Source organism: Vespa crabro, chromosome 1 (assembly GCF_910589235.1).
Source record: "Vespa crabro chromosome 1, iyVesCrab1.2, whole genome shotgun sequence".
Classification (NCBI taxonomy): domain Eukaryota; kingdom Metazoa; phylum Arthropoda; class Insecta; order Hymenoptera; family Vespidae; genus Vespa; species Vespa crabro.
Genome location: NC_060955.1, coordinates 4,454,193 through 4,476,500, shown reverse-complemented (window position 1 = coordinate 4,476,500; position 22,308 = coordinate 4,454,193). Strand labels below are relative to the sequence as shown.

Sequence of the window (22,308 nt, the reverse complement as noted above, 5' to 3'; positions counted from 1 at the left end):
AAAACGTTAATCGAATTCGAGTAAATTTAATAAAAATCGGATTAGTTTTTTTTTTTTTTTTTTTTTTTTTTTGTATCCAAGAATATACGAAAGAATTGGAGAAAGGAAAGTAACTTTTCTGCGAGATGTTTCTTTAAAATAAAAAGAAAAAAAAGAAAAAACAAGGAATAATAAAAAAAGGTAGAAAAAAAATAAAGAGTAAAAAGGAAATAAAAAAAAAAATAATAATAAAACAGAAAAAAAAGAAAATAAATAAATAAAAAGGGAAAAAAGAAAAATACGTACCGGGCGCTCAGAGACAAAGCCACGACGGCGTTGTTCTTCCTTCGAGTTTGCCATTGTTTGGACGTGGAGAAAGAAAAAGGGAAGATAGAGTAGAAAGAAGGGGGATGACTTCTCAACGTGGGAGAAAAGGTAGTATCGTGCAAGTAGAAGCTTTTCGAGCGGTCGTCTAATTTCGAAAATTGAAAAGTTGGCAAAGTGAGCCGTGTGAGAATGAAAATGTTGTCGGTGTGCGTCATGAAACGAAGGACAAAGATAAAGAGAAAGGGAAAGAGAAAGAGTAGTATATCTATTGCGTGTATATACATAAAAATACCTATAGATCATTGTTTCAACATCTCATTAAGATCGATGAACCTATTACATGGAATATGATAAAAGATCAACGATATAATTATATCTACTTGTAACGTAGGAAGTACTTTTTTTTTTTTTTAAATGAAGAAGTCTAATATTCTCTTTTATTTTGAAGAGAAAGGACACCACCCATGGTTTAGGCTCGTTGTTAGCAATGTCATAGTCGATCACGACATTCTCCAATAAGACTGCTATTGAGCTAGAAACCATCACAACGATGTTCGAGACGAAAAGAGAAGTCCTCGGCACCCATTTCGGGGGCACCCATAGTGTTGCTAGCTTTGTTCACCGAGGGTGATTAAAAAATTGCTGAGTGAGTCGCGTCGGCAGAGAGAATCGACGTAGACGAAGGTAAAATGGAGTGAGAAAAAAAGACGAGAAGAGAAAGAGGAAGAATGAAAGGGAAGAGAGAAAGAAAGAGATAAAAAGAAAAAAGGAGAGGGGGGTGAGAGAAAGAAAGAGAATCATTGGTAGTATGGTTGGTGTGTACGAGCATTAAATGCATCGGTTACAACCCCGAATGGGCTCTTGACGTGATCGGAAAACCTTCTGGATAGGACTCTGGTCGCGTACGTGCTTTCCTATCGACTATCACCTTTAAAAGATGTAACAGGATATTTCTCGAAGGTGGAAGTTAGTTATGGAATACGTCATATAGTTAGAAATGGATTAGATATCAGGGAATAATGAAAATAGATTTTAACAATACTATTACTGTATCGATAATAAATCGCTAAACGTTATGATTATCGATGAAGATCCATTTGGAAGATCACATGTGATCACGAAATTTCACTTTAATATCAGTTTTAAATGAGTAAAAAAATTTATAAACGACACGAAAGATAATTTTTTAAAATATGATGCATTTCATTGCAACAGAAATGAAAAATTCTAGAAACATATTCGTAATCATTATTACTCAGAGGCTAGTATTTCTAGTTGAAAGATCCTTGAAATGGAGATGAGCATGGTAGAATATTTTTTTTCTTCCAGGCAACATCGTTCAAATTCTTTTTTTTTTTTCTTCTTCTTCTCTCTCTTTCTTTTTTTTTCTTTTTTTTTTTTTTGTTTTTTACTCATCCCTCAGTACGTGTCGTTCTTCTCCCTTTACCCATTTGCCTCACTGCTCACCCACATCTGCATAAACTGACACTCGCTCGATTTAGTCTTTTTTTTTCCTCTCTTTCTCTCTGTCTCTCTTACTGTTATCCTCTCCATTCCCTATTCCGTCTTCTCTTGCTGCAAGTGGTCGATGATTGTGCGCGTCCGGACAGGAAGACGCAGAGAATCGTCGTCGTTTCTACCTGAATCTCGTTCAACGAGAGAGTCGAACGAATTGAAATGAGAAATTAATTGGTTTGTCGTCTGCAGGCAACTGCACCGACTCTTTACCGTTTCTCTCACTTAGGATGCTGGCGGTTCACGCGAGTTAACCGAGATACTAGAATTGGCTTTCTGGATGGAGAGAGATTCTTCGATGATGACTTGCAGAACTCCGTTCTTTTTGTTTTCTTTTTTCTTCCTCAAAGTGTTAATCAAGCGGATAAACGATTTTATTGATTGAAAAAAGAAAAAAAAAATAAATAAATAAATCAAAAGAAAATATAGAAAATTTATAACGAATTGTTTCGATTTTAATATAATTCTTTTGTTTATATGTAAATCGTTTCATTAATAATAACATTCGATAAAAACAAAACAAAACAAAAAATGTGAGTAGAAATGAATCCTTCTAATTCGCTCAACAAAATCATATGCTATCATAGGGATAGACAAGACTATATATGTTATATTCGAAGTTCGTAAAATCGTTTTATCGAAGAGTCCCGTATCATAAAATCCTCGAGAATGGATCGTAAAAGGCATAGTACGAGCATTATGATTATCGGTGAGTCACAATGATATACAAAATATCATTCGAAGATCATTATTATCGAGGGAGTTACCAAGAGGGATTTTAATTTAATGCGGACGGCCTGCATTATCTTTGTCCACGTGTTTGTGAATTTATTGGCCGGTTTGTCTTTCTTTCTTTCTTTTTTTCTTTCTTTTTTTTATTTTTTTTTTTTCTCTATTAAAATTACTTCCACAAAGTTTCTCATTATCATTATATATTCTGTTATATTTAAGTATTCTTCCATATCTTTGATTAATTCTCCCTTAGAAACCTTATTGTTTTGTTAATTTCAAAACTAAAACTAAACTTTTGTAAATTTCGGAACTAAAAAAGAAAAATTGCTTCTTACTCAATTAACTAGTTTGAGTATAACAACTAGCCAGTTTCCTACGGAGTAAACGTATAAACGCGAGAGAAGACAAAAGTTATAATTTTCGAAATGTTCGAGCGATTCCGTGGGCACTTCTAACGAGTGCCCGTGAATTCCAAGCACCGAAAACTACGTTAACTTCGATTCGGTCGAAAATTTATCAGGCGGATTTGGTACGGCCAAGTTGGCTATTCAAATATTCGCATTCAGAGCGGAGTGCATCTGAAAATCGCATGAAAGCGGGTTTTAGGATCGAGAGAGAAAACGATTCAATGGTTGATCGGTAATTCACTGATCAACTAATGGTCGAAGGCAATCTTAAAGACCTTTGAAATCTGGAATATACCTTCCGAACGTTCACCCTAAAGCTGCTCGTAAATTCTACTTTTGAAAAGCTCGAATCATCGAAGTGGAATGCGAGAAAACCAATTAAATGAAACGATTCTAGTCCGTATGACTTTATGTCCTTGAGGCATTATCTCTTATTACAATAGGTCAAGGTTTACTGATAAATCAATTTCAAATGATCCTATAATCTTTTGCCTCGTTTATAGGACCCATAAGTTTTATTTAAAACTTGAATAAAATCTGATTACTGTATTATCGATAAGATCAAAGAATTAATACATGTTTATTCATTTAAATGGAATCTAAATCAACCATCGGCAAATGTATAATAGATCTTACGAAAACAAGTGAATGAGGTAAAAGCGAAAAAACGTATGCACGATTTGAAAAGTATCTCATTCAATTTGACGTAGTAGACATAGGAAATATGTGGTAGTTCAAGCTGATCTCTCTTTTCCGTATTCGAAGTGGCATAAACGCTTTATCAGCTGCGATAACCTTGAATGGCCAGTGAGATTCAATGTCTGGCCGCAGTTTCGTTTTTCAGCGGAAAATAGCCAACGAGCGTAAGTGAAAGTTATACGGGCTTTTCCTTTCACATCGTGTTCATACCATAAGAGAGGGAAAGAGAGAGAGAGAGAGAGAGGGAGAGAGAGAGAGAGAGAGTGATGGAAAGAGACAGAGAGAAAACTGCGGAAGGGAAAACGCACACGAGACGTAACGAAACCACTCGTTCTGTCGGCTCTCCGCGTATGAAGTTCGCTTTAATGCGTTCGAGAATAGGGCCTTCCTTTCAACCGCTCCCATTTTACTTGTTTTTTTTTTTTCTTTTCTTTTTCTCCCTCTCTTTCTTCTATATTTTTTGTGTTGCAGGAAGTAGGTACACGCGAGCGAGAAAATGCGGTGAATACGCATTTTCTACGAGTATTAACGTTATGAGCATCGCGAAAAGATCGTCGCGAGTATCCGGACATGCTGTGGAAGTCGCTCAAATTATACAATGCGAAACCACACGAAGGAGAGGAAGAAGAAACGTGGGATAGAGGGAACGTGAATTTTATGAGGCTCTAGGATATACGGGATGTAGCATTAAAATGGTACCACCTGAATATATTTCTTGTTTATTGATGTAAAAGTGTGTTAGGGTAAAATTTTAAAAAACATTTTTGGAGATAACAATAGTTAATCTTTTTTTTTTTCATAAAGATACGGTAACTCGTTTTATAAACATTCGAATGTTGAATTATTTATTGAATTTCTTGTCGGATACTTGTAATCTATTGTATCGAAATTTCGATCGACTCTAGAGCGAAACTTTATTATAATTTTGAAATATCGAACGAAACATTTCGAAATAAGAAAATGTCCACATTTTATCGTTGTGTGTGAGAACTGCAATAAAACAGCTATATATATATATATATATATATATATATATATATATATATATATATATCCATAGATCCGTATTGACATTAAATCATGTCGAAGATACGACGATTGCGGGAAAGAAATTTTTAGAAAAATAAAAATGCTACGATCATATCACCTACGTAAAATGAAATAAAAATATTTTAATAACTTAAACGTGACTTTGACTTTTCTTCTTCCCTGTCTTCTTTCTAACTTTGGATTGATTATAATTTTCATAATATTACGACGACAATTTTTCGTCGATAATTTTTCTGAGAAAAGTTTTTCCTTTACGAGCATATTATTTTATATTTTTACAATGTCGATATCTGAAAAGACTAAGATAAATTTATACAAAGATTAGAATAGAAAAGAAAAAAGATGAAAGAAAATTTTATATCCTTTTTCAATTTATCCTTTTGCAATTATAAATAAAGAACGAAGAGAACCGCACATTTCCATTACAGGAATAGTAACGAACTACGTGGATTTACCACTTTCAAATTCTTAAGAACGAGTGAGAGAGTGAGTGAGTAAGTGAATGTGTGTATGTATGTGTATGTGCGTGTGTGAGAGAGAGAGAGAGAGAGAAAGAGAGCATCGACAAGATTTGCAAATCAGATTTTACCGAATGGCGTTCATTGTTTATCAATGTAACTGGAAATTTTCAACACTCGAACAAAGTTTTACAATACATCATTGCGACGTGGAAACGATTGGAGGCTCTCGCGAGTTTCATTTGATAGTTCGTGGTGGTCAACGTTCACGGAGGCACAAGAGAGCTAATAAATAAAACGATTCGATCGGTCGATCTCTCTCGTATCTCGTTTCCGTGTAAATCTATTTTTACACCGTAGCTCCTACGGACATTTGATGTAAATCCCTGTGCCTCACCTCGTTTGCATACTTTTCGAAGTATTCTGTGGATTCTATACACTTTCCTATCCTCTCTTTCTCTCTCTCTCTCTCTCTCTTTCTCTCTCTCTCTCTCTATGTTCTCTGTCTCTGTCTCTCTGTCTCTGTCTCACAACAGCAGCAGCAGCAGCAGCAGCAGCAGCAGTAGATCCGATTAACGGATGTATCAGATATTGCACGCCCTCCTGCCTGCAAGTATTAAACGTTACAAGGGGATATGCACGCGCTTCTATATACATCCACGTATACATCTATGTACATAGTTGCACATAGACGTTTCGTCATACACATATGTTTACGCCTTACCCTTGTGGTTGTACATTTTCAAGGATAATAGATAACCTTACGGGGCTAGCCTGTGGGGACCAGGTTGCCATGGGAATAAGCCAGCGACCTCTAATGGAGATGGATTTCCGCATCGGTGGATGTAACCTCGCTGGATGACAGATAAGCTTCGAAATTTTACATTCCATCTTTCTATGTGTTGCTTTCGCGGTACTCATGGACCACCCCCGCGATACATACCTTCTTGTTATATCACGAACGTATGTGATTTGTCGAAGAAGAGGAATGTAGGATGTGGATAAGGTGAATACGATATGAAACTGTATGATGGATACAGTATGATGGAGTGAACCGGTAGGTTTCAATACATAGCTTTTATTAGTGGTTGTTACCTTGTTGAACACACACACACACACACACATACACATATACTGAGTGTTAGAGAAATGAGCACAGAAAGCGTACTATATATAATATAATAGAATAATCATTAATTTGATAAGAATTAAAAAATGTATAATCAGTATGGATTGAAAAAGAAATAATAAAATTATTATATATGATTTATGAATGCTTAGATGTAGAAATCTATAGAGAGACGTATGTCTCTTGAAAAGACAAGAACCGCTTGTGAGAGAGCTTTGACTTTAAACGCCAACGCTATTTGCTATCGTAATAGAGCGTAACGGAGCAGTCATCGACCGATTGATGCGTCTACAAAAGCATCTCTTCTCTTCTCTTCTCTTCTATTCGAATGACTACGACCATCGAAATGTTGGTTCTTGCCTTTCACGCTTTATTTGTTCTCCCCGACAGGATCGAGAGAAGTGTTTGTCTGAGAACTCGAGTGACTCACTCGATCATGAATAAGATTCAATCAAATCGAGAAGTGAAGAAGGAGGTTGCATTGATTAACGTTCCTTTTTAGAGAATTAGAATAGATTTCCATGAAATTTCATAGACGTGGAGAAAATCTTCGCGCACCTTTTAATTTCACTATCAGCGATAACGAATTGCATGAGAAGAGAAAAAAAGAAAAGAAAAAAGAGAGAAAAAAAAAAAGAAAAAAAAAGAAAGTGAAATAGAAAAAAGAAAAACGATATTGATCGATCCGTTCGCAACGAACGAAGTCGATGGAATTTTTTTGACGAAAACTCGTTCGTCCCGTTTGAAACGGGATCGATTAGGATGTCAATTAGGCCGTACAAAGGGGTCGATTATAAAATGCATTTCGTTGCAAAAGAGATTAATCATGGATGCGTGACGTTGGCATGCATCGGTAGTCCTCTAAGTAGAGACAGGACAGTCGAGGGTTATCGGCGTGCTATTAACTTCCGGATGTTTGAACTACATTGTCCGTTGACAGCAGGGACATTAATTTGTCCGATGCATGGAATGAATCATTCGAGTTCAAGAACGGAAACTATTGCGTGATCCATTAAGGAAATACAATTTCGTATCGTGCTATTATGATATTCTCTTTTAGAATGGCGCGAGTTTTCGCTCTTTTCGAATTATATCCTTTTATTATATAGAGTTGAATTGGAGTTTTCGTTTAAATAATTAGCAATGTTTAAATAGCAACGAAAACAATGACATCATTGGCTTCGATACGCATAAACATTATCGCCGAGTGGCGTATATTGATATTTTCCATTATGGAATAAAACTGTAATGATTAAAAGAAAAAAAAAAAAAAAAAAGAAAGAGAACAAGAGAAAAAAGAAATGAAAACAAAACAAAAATATAAGTTTCGTTTCCCACCGAGAACATTGGTATATTTCGACTGTAATAATAATATTATGAAATTTTGTATTATTCTGAGTTTCCATATTTTAACGTATATCGTAACGGACTACTGTTAAATTATGATTCTGCTTGTAGTGAATTAATTAATTAGTTATATCAACAATATTCATGAATTATTAATACAATCGCGTAATTATATATAACGTTTAATATAATGTTATCGTGGCTAAACGATTTTCACGATTTCTCATGATTTTATGAAACTGGTTAGACTTTCTCATTTTTCAGTAGAACCTGTAGGGCCATTATTCCGGCATATTAGACAAGAATTTAATAACGTGCCAATATGTTTTACGTGACAACCCCTCGTATGACACGGGAGTGAAGGCCACCTAAAGGGAATGAATGCAGAGACTACGTAATAAATCAGGCAGGAGAGTAGACATACCGCGACGTTGGAAACATTTTCAAGCTTCTTGATTTAAGGATCGTATGAACACTTTCACCGGTCGTCTTTCTAAGTTTATGAAATATTTGAGTTCAAAGCGAGATAACAGATTTCTTATAGAAAACATTTATTTAACCGGGTGGATTTTTATAAGAGAAAGAATTATTAACTTTTTTTTTTTATTAAACTGTTATAATTGCAATCATTCTTCTTTACGATAGTTCAAATAATTTTCCTTTGGATTGCGTAATATACTTCCTTAAGTCAAAGCCATTTCTTCAGTCTAAAGTAGATGCTGACATCAACGGCAGTTATGATTTGAATTATTAATGCTAACTTCCTACGGATATAGTCGGAAGATTTGTATTTCTCATACATTTACGACATATACATATTTTGTCGCCCTCTTTCCTTGTAGTTCAGTAAATGCACGCGATTTCTTACTTCTTCCTTCTTGCCCCTTCTCCCCGATCAAATAAATATTCGAAAAGGAAGTTTAGCGAAGAGAATTATTATCATCTACTTAACGACAAAATTTTATATGCTTTATACGATGCAAAAAAATTCACATGTCTCAAAATTAATATCTTTTTTATATTGGCTCATTTACTCGAAATATAGTATTCGATTATGGGAAGGAATAAGATTTAACGATTAATTAAAAGAAATAGGAAGCAATAGGGGAAAGATTAAAAGGGCCAAGAGCGACGAAGGGCTTGAGAAGTAAAAAGGAATATAATGAGAAAGAAAGAGGGGTAGAGATGGAGAAAAAGGAAAGATGGAGACAGATAGAGAGGGAGACAGAGGGAGAGAGAGAGAGAGAGAGAGAGAGAGAGAGAGAGAGAGAGAGAGAGTGAAAGTGAAAGAATGAAAAGGAAAGCAGAGTGAACTGTACATAATAAATGGACAACGACAATGATATGCACATTTATATATTTACGTTGTTGCGAAATTTAATTATGATCGTCAACAATTATTTGTGAAAATCATTACCAGTTGGCTGCTTTTATACGATTGTACTAAATTGGAATGGAAACACGATGAAAGTTGAAAGGACGAAGGGTAGGAAGAGAGGGCTTCCCTTATTATAAGGCATTCTTATTATAAGAAGGTCCCCTAATTATTGTCGTGACTTAAGGAGGAAGGACTCGGCTCCTTGAAGCCACTCGGAGTACATTAAATTACGCGCTCACCGTCTTCGTCCTCATCGTCTGCTCGACAGAACACTCATATTAAAATCCCTTCTTGTGTATATATGTATATATATACATATACATATATATATATATATATATATATATATATATATATATAGCCATATTTACATATTGAAAATATTATCGTCTATCTTTTAGAATATTTACAAGGAAATTCATGCGAGAATATAGAATTCATTTTTTCTTTTAATGTTAAAAGTCATCATGGCATGGATCTTGCTTAACCATAAATCGATCAAGAATGAAATTAAAATCATCTAAGTAGAAATAAATTACGATCGAATAAGTTAATTATAGTTGGACGTAGACAAATCTAATTTATTTCTTAATAAATCGATCTTTTGAGAATATAATTAAAAAAGAAAAAAAAAAAAAAAAAAGAAAAAGCACAAAGGGTGCATGTCGATTCGATAAAATCGGTATCGATCGAAGATCGTACCAAGGCAAGGCATGGCGCAGCGATACGTCGTTAAATCAAAGTAATTAACCTCATTACGATGCTTATAGCTAAATTACTTTGCACACACAGCTAATTTGCATCGAACAGAGAGAGATTGAATGTCCGTTCATTAACTTGTAATAACGTAGTACTTTATATAGATCGCAAGAAACGGGAGTCTTCTTCGAAAGGCAACGATCCCAGTAATAGATATCTCGAAGTATGGTTTATAATATTATTTAAAAAAAAAAAGTAAAATATTTATAAACAAACAATTTATCTTCTCGAACGTACCCGAATGAAAAGTTAATCGTTAAAGAATTTAAATGTATATTTAAATTAGAAAATTTGTAATTTGCCTAAATTATTAATAAAAAAAAAACTGTTAAGATCAAAGATTTTTATAAATGATAACACAATTTGTTACACATATATGACTCTGAATTAAACTTCTTTTATAAAATTTATTATATTAAGTTAAATTAACATTATTATTTTTTATATTAATATTTAATATATAAATCGTTTTTATATGATTTTATATATATATATATTTTATATATATATTGAAGTAAAAGCACATAAATCGATTCAACCTGAAAATTGCTTGCAGGTAAACGATATGTAAATTTCAGAACACATTGAATGAGTTCTGATAGGGCAATCCTCGAACCAAGAACGAAAGCAAGAGCTTCGCAGACTGAACTTTACAACGTGGTATTAGTCTCGGTCGTTCGATTCATATTGTTCACTGAGGTCCCGTCGCGTCGTTACCCTCGTCGTTTCTCTCTCCCCATTCCATTAACCCCATGAACCAACATGGCCGTGGCCATGCCGTAACCCTCGACGACCATTGACATTTTCCTTGCCCCCTACCGGGCAGTACACTCTGTCATGGACCACGTCATGCTTAACACTACGATCGACTTTTCTGTCACTCGCGTTACGTCTATTATCGCTTACACGCACGATCGATCAATTGTAATTCGCCAATAAAATACAACGAGTAGCCATATTTGTTAATGTATATGACGAAGTCTGATTATGGTTCAAATAAATTGTAAAATATTTTTCCTTATCAACATTTTCTTATAAGAAGATAAATAGATCATAAATTAATGCCGAACGCGTTTAATATTCAAAAATAAAAAAGAACAGAAATAAATAAACAAGTAAATAAATAAATAATAATAAAGAGAAAGAAAAAGAAACAAATTCCTAAAATGTTAGAGATTTTATAAATCATTTCATATAAATTCTTTATTAAAAAGTGAAGAGCTCTTTTAAGATGTGGATAATAATTATGGCTCGTTCCAAAAGCGGATATGAAGAAAATGTATTTAGAAGTTACAATAGCTCGAGGAGAGATACAGAGAAAGTTTGTTGTCCTTCCTAACTTGGATTATACTTTTAATTTATATTTCTTCAACTGTATACGGCGTAGTAACGGATTTTTCATTAATCATCGTCGTGTTGCTCGTTTTATAACTTGCGAATAATAAGGAAGCCTTTGAAGATGATATGAAACTTGAAAAAGAGAAAAAAGAGAGAGAGAGAGAGAGAGAGAGAGCGAAAACAAGAAAAATAAGACAAATCATTTTTCTATTTGTATCCATTTCTTGTTTTATTCGTCTTATATATTGAACTCTTATTATTATTATTTCCCATCTACTATGACTGTTATCGTTCGAAATCCCTCGTGAATCACGGTATGCTCTTGACATCGAAGTTCCTGCCCTTTTCCTTCGACCGGAATATAGCTAACTTTACACAAACACACACACACACACACATACACATACATGTACATATGAACGTATACAGAAGGCAAAGTACGATGATGGTGGCCCGTCTCAACATCGGCTTTTCTTGCCTGCGCAGGCTCCCATCGTAAGAGAGATTTTGCATATTCAAACGTAGAACGGCAAGCCTGAAGCTGACTGCACCTCTCGCTTGGGTTCCGTTACCTACGCCTTCCTTTTAATTATTGCGATTAATTAAGTCGTAACAAGTCTACGTTAGTAAGGAATAGCTTGCTTCGTGAACGTTTCCAACGAATCGTCCATGCTGATGGTGATGGTGATGATGGAAGTAGTAGTGTTTTGGTGAATGGTAAAAGGGACGGTAAAACGGGGGAGGGGGGGCAGGGTGGAGGAGTAAGGGAGAAGGGTGAATTCATTATAGACATCGTTAGTTGCCCTCGTGCTTTCGAACCGTATCAAACCAATTGTTCATAACAATCACATTCCATTAATACTTTAACACTTCGTTATACTTTTGAATTGCCAAGATTTCCTTTTTCTTTTTCGATTGAGAAATTGCTGAATCGTATTTCATTTCGTTAGATTCGATATTTTAATTTGTAACTTACACGCCATAGATCAAATTACTTTCTTCTTATAACTATCTGGTAGAATAGATCTTTCCCGTAGAGTTAATCTCGTCTTTTAATCTCATTATTTGTTAGTTAAAGTTTTTCCTGAAACTGAATCTGTATGTTCGAGTATGAAAGAATGAAATAAAATACTCTAGCATTTAATCACAATGACGCGAGAGGTAGAATTCTCATAAACTTTCCTCGAAATCCGTGAGTTAGATTACGAGCACGGTATTGCTCTTTCCTATTCTTACTTTTTTACTTTTACTTTTACCTTTATCTTATTGCATTTTATAAAGTTTAGATAAAATAAAAGTGTACGACGTTTGTCATTATCTCATTGAGATTTAAGATTAATTTTATGGAAGTAAATCAAATCAACGAGCGTGGAATCGAACTAATGAAAACAAAATTAATAACTTTTCGAGAAAGGAATGAAATAATACAATATTTGTAAAATCGAAAAGTGAAAGTTAGTTGAAAACATTGAAAAGAAAAGGGAGAAGAACGAAATATATAGAGAAGAGTGCATCCGTGGACCGACAACGGGACTATATTTCATATTCAGCGACCCGTAACCCTTGCAATCTTCGAGTGGAGGATGGGCTAACTGGCCGGACGCCTCTGAAATTGAATCCACACAATCCAACTTGGAGAATCACCTAGCCACGGTGTAACGTATGCATTGGTTTGAGTAAATGGACGAAGGTGGTCCTCTATTCCCCTATCTTTCTCTCTCTCTCTCTCTCTCTCTCTCTCTTTTTCTCTTTACTCTCTCTCTTTATTTCTATTTCCCTCTCATCGTAATTTCATTCTCTCTCACACATAGTGATTTCCTACTTGTACTTGCACGTTTTACAGAGATTCTTCTTTGTCTCTTTTTCCTTTTATTTTTATCTCCTCTCTCTCTCTCTCTCTCTTTTTCTCTCTCTCAATCTTTCAGCAAGCTCGGTCTGTTCATTGGGAGAGGTATCGAGAGTAGCTCGATACTTTCTACATGTGGTACAGGTTTCGTCCTCATTGGACTCCACCCACGTTTCGTGTTGCTAATCCGCTTTGTCGACCGTAACGTATGTACGTCTCGCGCGAATGCAGTGAGAAGAGGAAGAGGAGAAGAGTAAGATAGATAGAGAGAGAGAGAGAGAGAGAGAGAGAGAGAGAAAAGAGACAGAGAGAGAGAGAGAACAACGAACAGACTCCACGACCTATTCGTCGAATTTACTTTTTTTTTTCTCTTGCTTGACGCACGTTCGGATTTGACTAACGAACCACACGTATCTACCTGAACATTATCTCACTGTTAGCTTACAGTCCAGTAGTATGTTCGGATTTTCTTGTTACTTCTAGCTTTTCTCTTTTTTTTTCCCCCCATACGTTATGCATTTCTACGTATTAGCTTTTATTTTTTTTCCTTTTTTTTTTTTCTTTTTTTTTTTTTACATTCATACGTTCGTTATGACAATTTCACGGTAAATGATAATGCGTTTTAACGATCATAATCTTCGTATTCTTTTGAATAAAAATTTAGCCCCATATGAAAGTAATTTTACATGGATACCTATCGTACGTTTGATCGTCCGCGTATCACTTTGTACATAAACGCAGTTATTTCGCATACAGGTATCCATCTATGGTAGCTCACAGATTCATTTATTCGGACGCAAAAATTCAATTTCTTTTATTTCTCGTTGATTTGTCCGCTGTCAACGAAGTGCTCTTATAATGCGGAGCTATTACCGGTTCAGCACGAACTTTTAATTAACGAGCGCTTTAAGCTGGAGTAATTGGAGTGGAACGATCTGTCATTTGTAGAGAAAAACAAAAAAAAAAAAAAATAGAAAGAAAGAAAATTCGAAGCAAATATGCGAATCGATTTATTTCCGAGTTCCGTGTCTACGATAGTAATCAATGACACGAATAGTTCACACGTATGTACGACGTCGTGTCGAAGACGGTCACAAATCTTTTCGGAAGATATAAGAAATGAAAGAATAAAGAAAAAATTGTCATATATTTTTTTTAGATATATGTCTTTTATATATATATATATATATATTAAAAAAATATATTAATTTAAATTTATAATAATATTTAATTTAAATTTTTTTTGAAAAAAAAAATATATATATATATATATATTCACACAACAAGAAAATTGCTGAACGTATCACAAATTTGTGTTTGTGTTATAGATATAAAAGCTGTACTCAACGTTTGCCTCTCAAAGGGATAACAATTATTTTGCCATTTTCAGCGCGTAATCGTGCGGCTTCGACTTCTGTTTGCCCTCGCAGTGAAAACCGTAAAAATGGAAACGATATCGCGGTACGCTTACTCTCTCATGCAATATACATTTCGCGATTTATCGGTATGGCCGTTAATTGGCCAAAGTCGGAGAATCGGCAGAGATCTCAATAATTATCTTCTTGTCAGTGCCAGAGAAGCGCTTTAATTAAACGAAGGAGAGCCATTCTTATTGCCAATTACAAAGACGCTGTAAACGGATCTTTTCCTACTTCTCGAACTAAGAGAGAGAGAGAGAGAGAGAGAGAGAGAGAGAGAGAGAGAGACCAAGGAGAACTTTCGATGGATCGAGATTGAACGTTCGAAGAGATGAACACGAAAAAGAAGAGTAGAAGGAGAAAAAGGTGACTAAGAAGAGATAGATGAAGGCGGGAAAAATGGATGGTCGTCGTAGACGGTAGACATAGAAAATAAGAAGAAATCAATTAAAAATTAACGCCAACGAATTATTAAGAAACACTTTGAGACTCTTGGAGACTTACCGATACGAACTTACGAATTGGATACGGTCGGCGTGGATGAAATTTTGTGGGACAAGGGGATGGAATTGCTCAAGAATGAAATAACTTTGAACTCGTTACTTTCTTTCCTTAGAAACTTTTAACTCTTCGGGTTACTCCTTGGGATTGTTATTAACGGTGAAAAGTGGAATTAAAAATTTTCCTTGGATTATCTGATATCACTATTGTAAAGACTTAACGTTCGTTTAACAAAATAAATAAATAACTATCTATATCGGTACTACGATTAAATTCGATTTCAATTGTAAGTCATTACAAAGACGTGCTTTATTAAATTTCAACAAATTTCAATCCCGTAAAAGTAATTAATCAATCTATAATCTATATTCTGTTAAGAAAATTCAAAGCTTTTCAAATCTATTCTTTTAAATTGGTTCAATAATCTATTCGAGTTCCTTTCGTAAAAGGACGTTGGAGGAATCCTTTCTCGTTCTTTAGAGAAAAAAAGAAAGAAGAAGAAGGAAACCAAAAAAAAAAAGAAAGAAAGAGAAGGAAAGGAAAAAGAAAAAAAAAATAGAAAGAAAAAACGAGCAAACTTTTCGTTTGTTTAAGGAAACCACCAGACGTGGTTAGGAATACGTGAAAGAGGCGTGGTAACCCTCATCACCCCTTTGGACTCCGCAACCCTCATCGACGTACAACCAAATATCCCTCTTTCCTTCCTCCCTTCCGTTCTTCGTCGCGTTTCGTATGCAGCCAAACACGTTGAGCCATTCGCACGCGAAATTTATTCATCGGGCCACCCTTGCTTCGATTCTCCATTTCTCTCTTACTCTTGTTACTCATCCCAGAGAAACGAAACAGCTCGCGATCTGTTTAGGGTCGATGAAGAATTTACCGAACCGCGTCGACCTGTTGGGTATTTTGTGCCAGCCCCTATCGTGTTACGTCGATAAATTCGTCCCGTTCAAGTGGCATTTACTCATCTCTTCTCTCTCTCTCTCTCTCTCTCTCTATCTCTCATTCCGTCTTTCTCTCACTTTATCATTCACTTATTGAAAATCATTATGCTTTTAAAAGCGTTTCACGTTCAGAATTTTCAGGGCAACCTTGTTTGTAACGTTATCGATCCATTCTATCTTTTAATTAGGACATTCATTATTTAGGTCATACACATTTTATTCCTGTTATACGTAATTATTATATCTAATATATAAATACAAATATTTTCCTCGATATCTATTACATAATATAAAAATAAAAACAAATTGAAATGATACGTTATATGTATTTATATTTTCAAAGCTATCGATTGATTGAAACGTTTACACTTGGGAGAACCTATTCGAAACAAGCACGACTAAATCATGGTGTTACAACAGAAGGAAATAAATGCAGAGTGCAGAGACTTAACGAGCGACGGTATTCAGAGATATATTATTTCGTCGCCTAGCAATTCACCCTCGTACATATTCATAGATCGCCTGAAATTTTTCGTAATGTACATATATACACGTGGATGTGTATTTTTCTGTCTAGCTATACAGATTCACAGTTATACAACACACACACACACACACACATATATGTGTATATATCGTAGACAGGAAGTCGTGGGTCGACATTAGTTCCGAATAGACTTCTTCTTAAGGAGTGTTTTTCTCGAGACGGTCGAAAAACCACAACGAGTTCACCGGAGGTTGGCGACAAAGAATATTTATTAAGGAAAGGAAAAGAAAGGACGGCGCGAGGAGAGGACGACACATGGCTTTACTTTCGGCTTGAGGGGCTTCGCTAAGCTTTCAAGGAACTTTTAGAGATTTTCATGAGGTTTACCGGTGCACGTTACGTTTTTGTACCCTCGTGAATCTCAAACGACTAATAGCGTGCAAAGTACATGTTCCGTCTTTGCTTTCCTCCCATTTAAGAAACTCGACTTTAAGTCTCTCTCTCTCTCTCTCTCTCTCTCTCTCTCTCTCTCTCTCTCTCTCTATTTCACTGTTCCTTTCTCCCTCACTTCTACGGCTTTTTCGCTCTTTTGATGTAGATATTTTTTCTTTTCTTTTTTCTTTTTTTTTCACTTTTACGAATAAGTCGACGTGAGTAATAATTAAGAACGAGAAAAAGGGAAAAAGTTTTCCGTCGAAAGGAAGTACAAAGAATCGTCGTTCTTGCGCCTCGGTGGTGACAAAGATAATTGAAATTTTTTTGGTGCTCGTTCGTTCCTTTGTTTTTAATCACGATCATAATAAGGAGAGTTCCTTATTTGTTATTTCTGTTTTTTCTTTCTTCCTTTTTCTCTTATTTTATTAGTTACTTCAAATTAATATTGTTAAATAGATGTGATCCATCGATGAAAGATCTTAATTTGGGTAATGAAACTTACATGTTTCAGAATAGAAACAAGGTATTAAAGTTTAGTTAAAGATTTAAAGCTTCAAAGTTTTGTTCGAAAATCCCTTAATTAGATAGCCACGACGACGATCTCCGAGATATAACAAAGTTCTATGAGTGACACGCGTGGGAATCGAAAACGCTGGTTACCTCGTACAACATCGAACTTTCGAGCTCCGCTTTAACTTCGAGCTACCACGATGAAACGTAGAAGTTTCGAACGCTCGGCTAATTTCCATGAAGAATTTATCGTCTCGAATCTTTCAATTTTTATGGTTATTCGATCGGTTGTTGTATCGTTTTTTATTTTATCGCTTTACATTTTCTGATATGCGTTGATGTAAAAGAAAACAAAAAAAGAAAATAGAAAAGAAAGCAAATGTATTACATAAAAAAAAAAAAAAAAAAAAAAAATTATATAACAGTAGACCTTTGAATGTTGGAAAGAAGTGTTCTTATTCTTCTTGCTGAGGAAAAGTTTGTAGTGGTACTACAAGCTTTCAAAGTTACAGACCGTAGATATTTAACTAAGTAACAAAGTTTGTTAATAAGAAATAACAAGAAAATAATACGAAATATAAAAGAATATAAATGGAATAAAATATAAAAAATAATGATGATAAGTTAACTATCTCATAAATAGAAGTTGGTATTATGTTTTCTGTACGATAGACATTATTTGATATTTAATATATAGCTTATATTATGGTTGATAGGATGGCGTTTTATGTCGGTTGATGCGGCGATAGATTAACCAATAGGACCGGATAAACTAGGGATCAGTGTGTTTCGGTTTGGTTAGGATCGGATCGATCGAGAGTGTGGAAATCGGATTAGAATCTAGAACCGATCAGCATTCGGTCTAGCTTTAGAATGAAGTTTTACGGAACGGAATGCTCTTCCAGGAAAATTAGATTCAGTCTAGGAATGGTGACAACAATCACACACTTGCTGATAAAGATTAGCTTACATGGATTAGATTCGCCAAAGATAGCGACGATCAATGTCTGTTTTTTTTTCTGATTTAAAAAAGATTGAGATTTTCCTTGAGAATCAATATTAACTTTACAATTTTTTTGTGATATATAAAAGAAATTATAATTCCACGTCTTTAAATTACTCTTGAATTTATCGTAACGAGACAAATCTTCAGAACGTGAAACAAAAATAATTAGCAGAAAACACTAATTACATGATAGTGGTGTATTCTTTGCGTGTAATGTGCGTAACGCTTTTAAGGGTCTCATATTGCTAATTTTGTAAGGGTAGGACACACCTGCAGGTGTGTAAAAGAGAAAGATAAAAGATTCACGGGGGTTATCTGTTTCACCCTCTATCTCGTAAATACCCCAGCTTGGTAACCGACTGGGGTGTTAGCAAATGGTTATCTGGACACACTTTAGGACGACACCTCTTTCTCTACGTACATATGTAGTTATATTCTCGGAGTATTTAATTGCTTTTTCTATTTCGTGGCTCACGTATACGGCAACTGATTTGCGGCCGACCGTTGCAATATTAATTTCTCTCCATCCGCGCCACCAAGCCCTTTTTCGTTCTCGATAAAAGAGAACGGTAAAGCCATCGTTATATTTTCTCGGGTCAAAATGAATTCTTCCGTTAGATACAATATCCGAGGATAAAGTTGTAATTCTCGAGGAATGTAATTACATTTGGGATTGAAACGTAGATCATAGATGAGAAAATGCGCGTTTCGAGTACTCGGAACTTTCTAATCTGTTTTCCTACTGGAAAATCGATCGGCGTTGTTTGAAAATACGAGCGCCTTGGTGATGACTATCGAGAGAAATTGAATACCGGATGGATAAACTGAGAGAGCAAGAGGGATATATAGATAGAGAGAGAGAGAGAGAGAGAGAGAGAGAGAGAAAAGTGATAGCATTACCGGGTCAGATACTTTCGTTTCTTCGATTTTTCTTCGCTTTTAAGAACAGCTTGCGCCTACGACGAAACCGAGTTACACAGTTCCTCGAAGTAGAAAACTTTTGAGTATCCGTAGTCGAATAGACCATATTGGACTCTTTTTACCTTACCTCCATTTCTCTTTACTTCCATTTTATCTACTCACATTTACTATTGGTAAAGGATGAAGATTTGTGTTCATCGAAGTGCACTTTTAAATTAAACTTTTTTCGTTCGAATGATACGCGATCGTTCTATATCATTATCGATAATTATTTTGAAATTGATCGATTGAAATAAAACGATTTTATGTAATAACCATGGAAACATAGCGAACGTTGTAAAATTAATAAGAAAGAAAAAAATATAACGCAGAATTAATTTAAATATAGAAACGAATTGTCATGTCATGTTCGTGAAAAATGAAGGAAAGAAAAGAAGGAGAACGGAACAATTTCTCGAAGACTTATCGAAAATACGATCGGAAAATCACCGAATAGATATCGATCGGATTGATTCACCTATCGCTATTAGAATAGTTTATGGTTAAAATGTGAACGTATGAAGTAACGTAGAACTGGGTTAACGAGAACGTACACTTGTGCGGTCTGATTGTAAAGCGTTAGATAAAAGGAGAAAATTTTTTTTAGCGACGAGGACTCTCGCCTCAAATTCTCTCGTTCGAGATCATTGTTACGTAGATCGATCGAAAACAAAAAACATAGAGATAGAGGAAGAAAGAGAGACAGAGAAAGAGAGAGAGAGAGAGAGAGAGAGAGAGAGAGAGAGAGAAAGAGAGTTTGTATGTTCGGATGATAAAAGAGATCGGAAGCAGCATTGGCTCGGAACACACTTCGATTATTCAAAGCATGATTCTTTCGAAACGATTCTAGGATTCAGCGATCCTCGTTTAATGGCTATACCATCGCTAGCCGTTCGCTATCTATGAACTCTTCGACTTGCCTATCAATAGAACTCGGATTTTCGTTTGTCAGGGGCAAGCTTTTATTCAGGCATGTCCATCGTTCGGTCGATCGACTCTTCTACAACTCCACTTCTCTTTCTGTCTAAATCTCTCCGCCCTCTCCCTTCTCTCTTTTTCCCTCTCTGCCTCCCTTTTTTTTCTATCTATCTATTCGTCCATCTCTCTCTCTCTCTCTCTCTCTCTCTCTCTCTCTCTCTCTCTATCTAGGAAAATCGATCATGTAGATTTTCTATCGGTGGTTAATCACGTTCGCTATGTGCAATGGTGCAAATTCGTCGAAGTGTATATGAAGATAAAAGGAGAGAAGATAAAAATAAATTGTGTTGAATTGAATCTATGAAGAATATAAAGACCTTTTAGTTCAGATTATGCGCATATTGTCTATATGATAAGATTTAAAAATTGAAAGCGTTATCGATTTATCGATGTAGGATTAAAAGGTTCATACGATTTGAAAGGATACAATGAGACTACATCTATGTAGGTAAATAGTGAATGAACAAACTACCCTTTTATTTATATCTATGTATGTATGTATGTATGTGTATGTGCGTGTATGTAGGTGCTCATGATAATCCCATAAAAATATAATTTCAATCGTATTTTCGAATAAAAAATAAAATCGTTATATTATTCGTAGTGGATTTCGTACGTTTGAATGTATGAAAAAAAAAAAAAAAAAAATATTATAAGTTAATCGAGCATAATAAATTAGACTATGAGTAAAATTGTACGATAGTAGGGAGTATACGCGTATGTGTGTGGGAACGAGCGTGTACGGATTAACGGAAGAATCCTCTTGCAGGTTCGACGACCCTACGGGCGGTGACGGGCGCCGTCGCAACAGACCAAAATTTCACGACGATTCCGCGTAGCATCGGCTTAATTCCTTTCACAGAGAATACCGAAAAGTCTCTTGCGTTTATAAAATTGATGTTCGAGAGCGAACGTTGAACATGAGAGTAAGATGGGTACGTATACAATATACAACAACATATACATATGTATATTATATGTATGTGCGTCCGGCTGGCCGGTTCGATCGCGTGTATCAATCGGTGCGGCTAATTGATAATAACAGTGCTCTTTTAATGTCATCATCCCGGCTAATTAGGATGTGGGCCTCTCTCGTTCAATTACCGTCATGTTATTATGAAACCACTCGGCTCACCCTTTATCCTGTATCCTCCTCTCCTTCTCTTTCCTTCTTTTCATTCCCTCTTTCTCTCTCTCTCTCTCTCTCTCTCTCTTTCTTACCCTCTTTCGTTTATCAGGCCCCCTACTATCGGTCTCACGATATCTTTATTATGTAGTACAGTCAAATTACAATAAATCGTTCCAAATGGACAATGCAAATCGTTCTCGAACGAGTGCTTGTCATCTTCGTAACTATCAATCGAAATAAAGACGAAATATTGTTACTCAGATTATACCCTATAATCAATCATTCGGTATACTTTGTTCTAACTTGTTATGCACGTAACATCGTGGATAGAAGCTTGTAGGATTAGACGAACGTTGCAGCAGCTGCACGATATTACGTTATTACACGTTAGATCTTGTTTCTAGTCGTTCTACAGAGTACGCTTATGATATTCAAAGTAAAGTAACGAAATTTGTTACCATATACGTTCCAGGATATACTCGTATAGTTTCTTCAAGAATATTGGATCATTAAGCTTGATTTTTTGTTTATTATTTATAATTTGATTATTTATTTTTGTACATTCAAAAATTATACTTTTCTTTTCTCTTTTTTTTTTTTTTTTTTTTTTTTTTTTTATTATTTACCTACATACCTGTATGCATGTTTTATATATACATATATATATCTAAACTTAAATAAGAACTTTTCGGTACATTTAAAAAACGTTCGTCAAATATCAATGTACTTTCTATGAGAGATCAGTGCTGGTATCAAAAACATGGCGTTTTGTGTAAAGAACGGATAAACGAAATTCTATGTCGTATTGATTTCGACGCTCCCTGTCGTTCCGATCCGACGAATTCGGCTCGCATCGAAGGGTTTATAAAAATCCATGCTATGATGTATTCTACCTACTCTTTCTATCTTCTTTCGATCGGAAGAGCGCGAATTCAGTCGGCTTATCTTCTTTCTTCAGTTTCGACAGTCACATTTG

At 35.2% G+C, this 22,308-nt stretch overlaps 1 protein-coding gene across 9 annotated transcripts in view; it reads right to left on the bottom strand.

Moving 5' to 3' along the window:
• LOC124423679 (tensin-1-like) overlaps window positions 1–22,308 on the bottom strand; it is a 196,134-nt gene that overhangs the window by 86,210 nt on the left and 87,616 nt on the right. The window contains exon 1 of one of the 9 annotated variants that reach the window (XM_046961717.1): window positions 286–468. The exons of 7 other annotated variants lie outside the window; for them this stretch is intronic. In XM_046961717.1, the coding sequence (XP_046817673.1) occupies window positions 286–339 (54 nt within the window). In that variant the 5' untranslated portion in view covers window positions 340–468. Of the gene's footprint in view, window positions 1–285; window positions 469–22,308 lie in introns of those variants that run through there. One more of the 9 variants, XM_046961791.1, reaches the window with a different exon arrangement.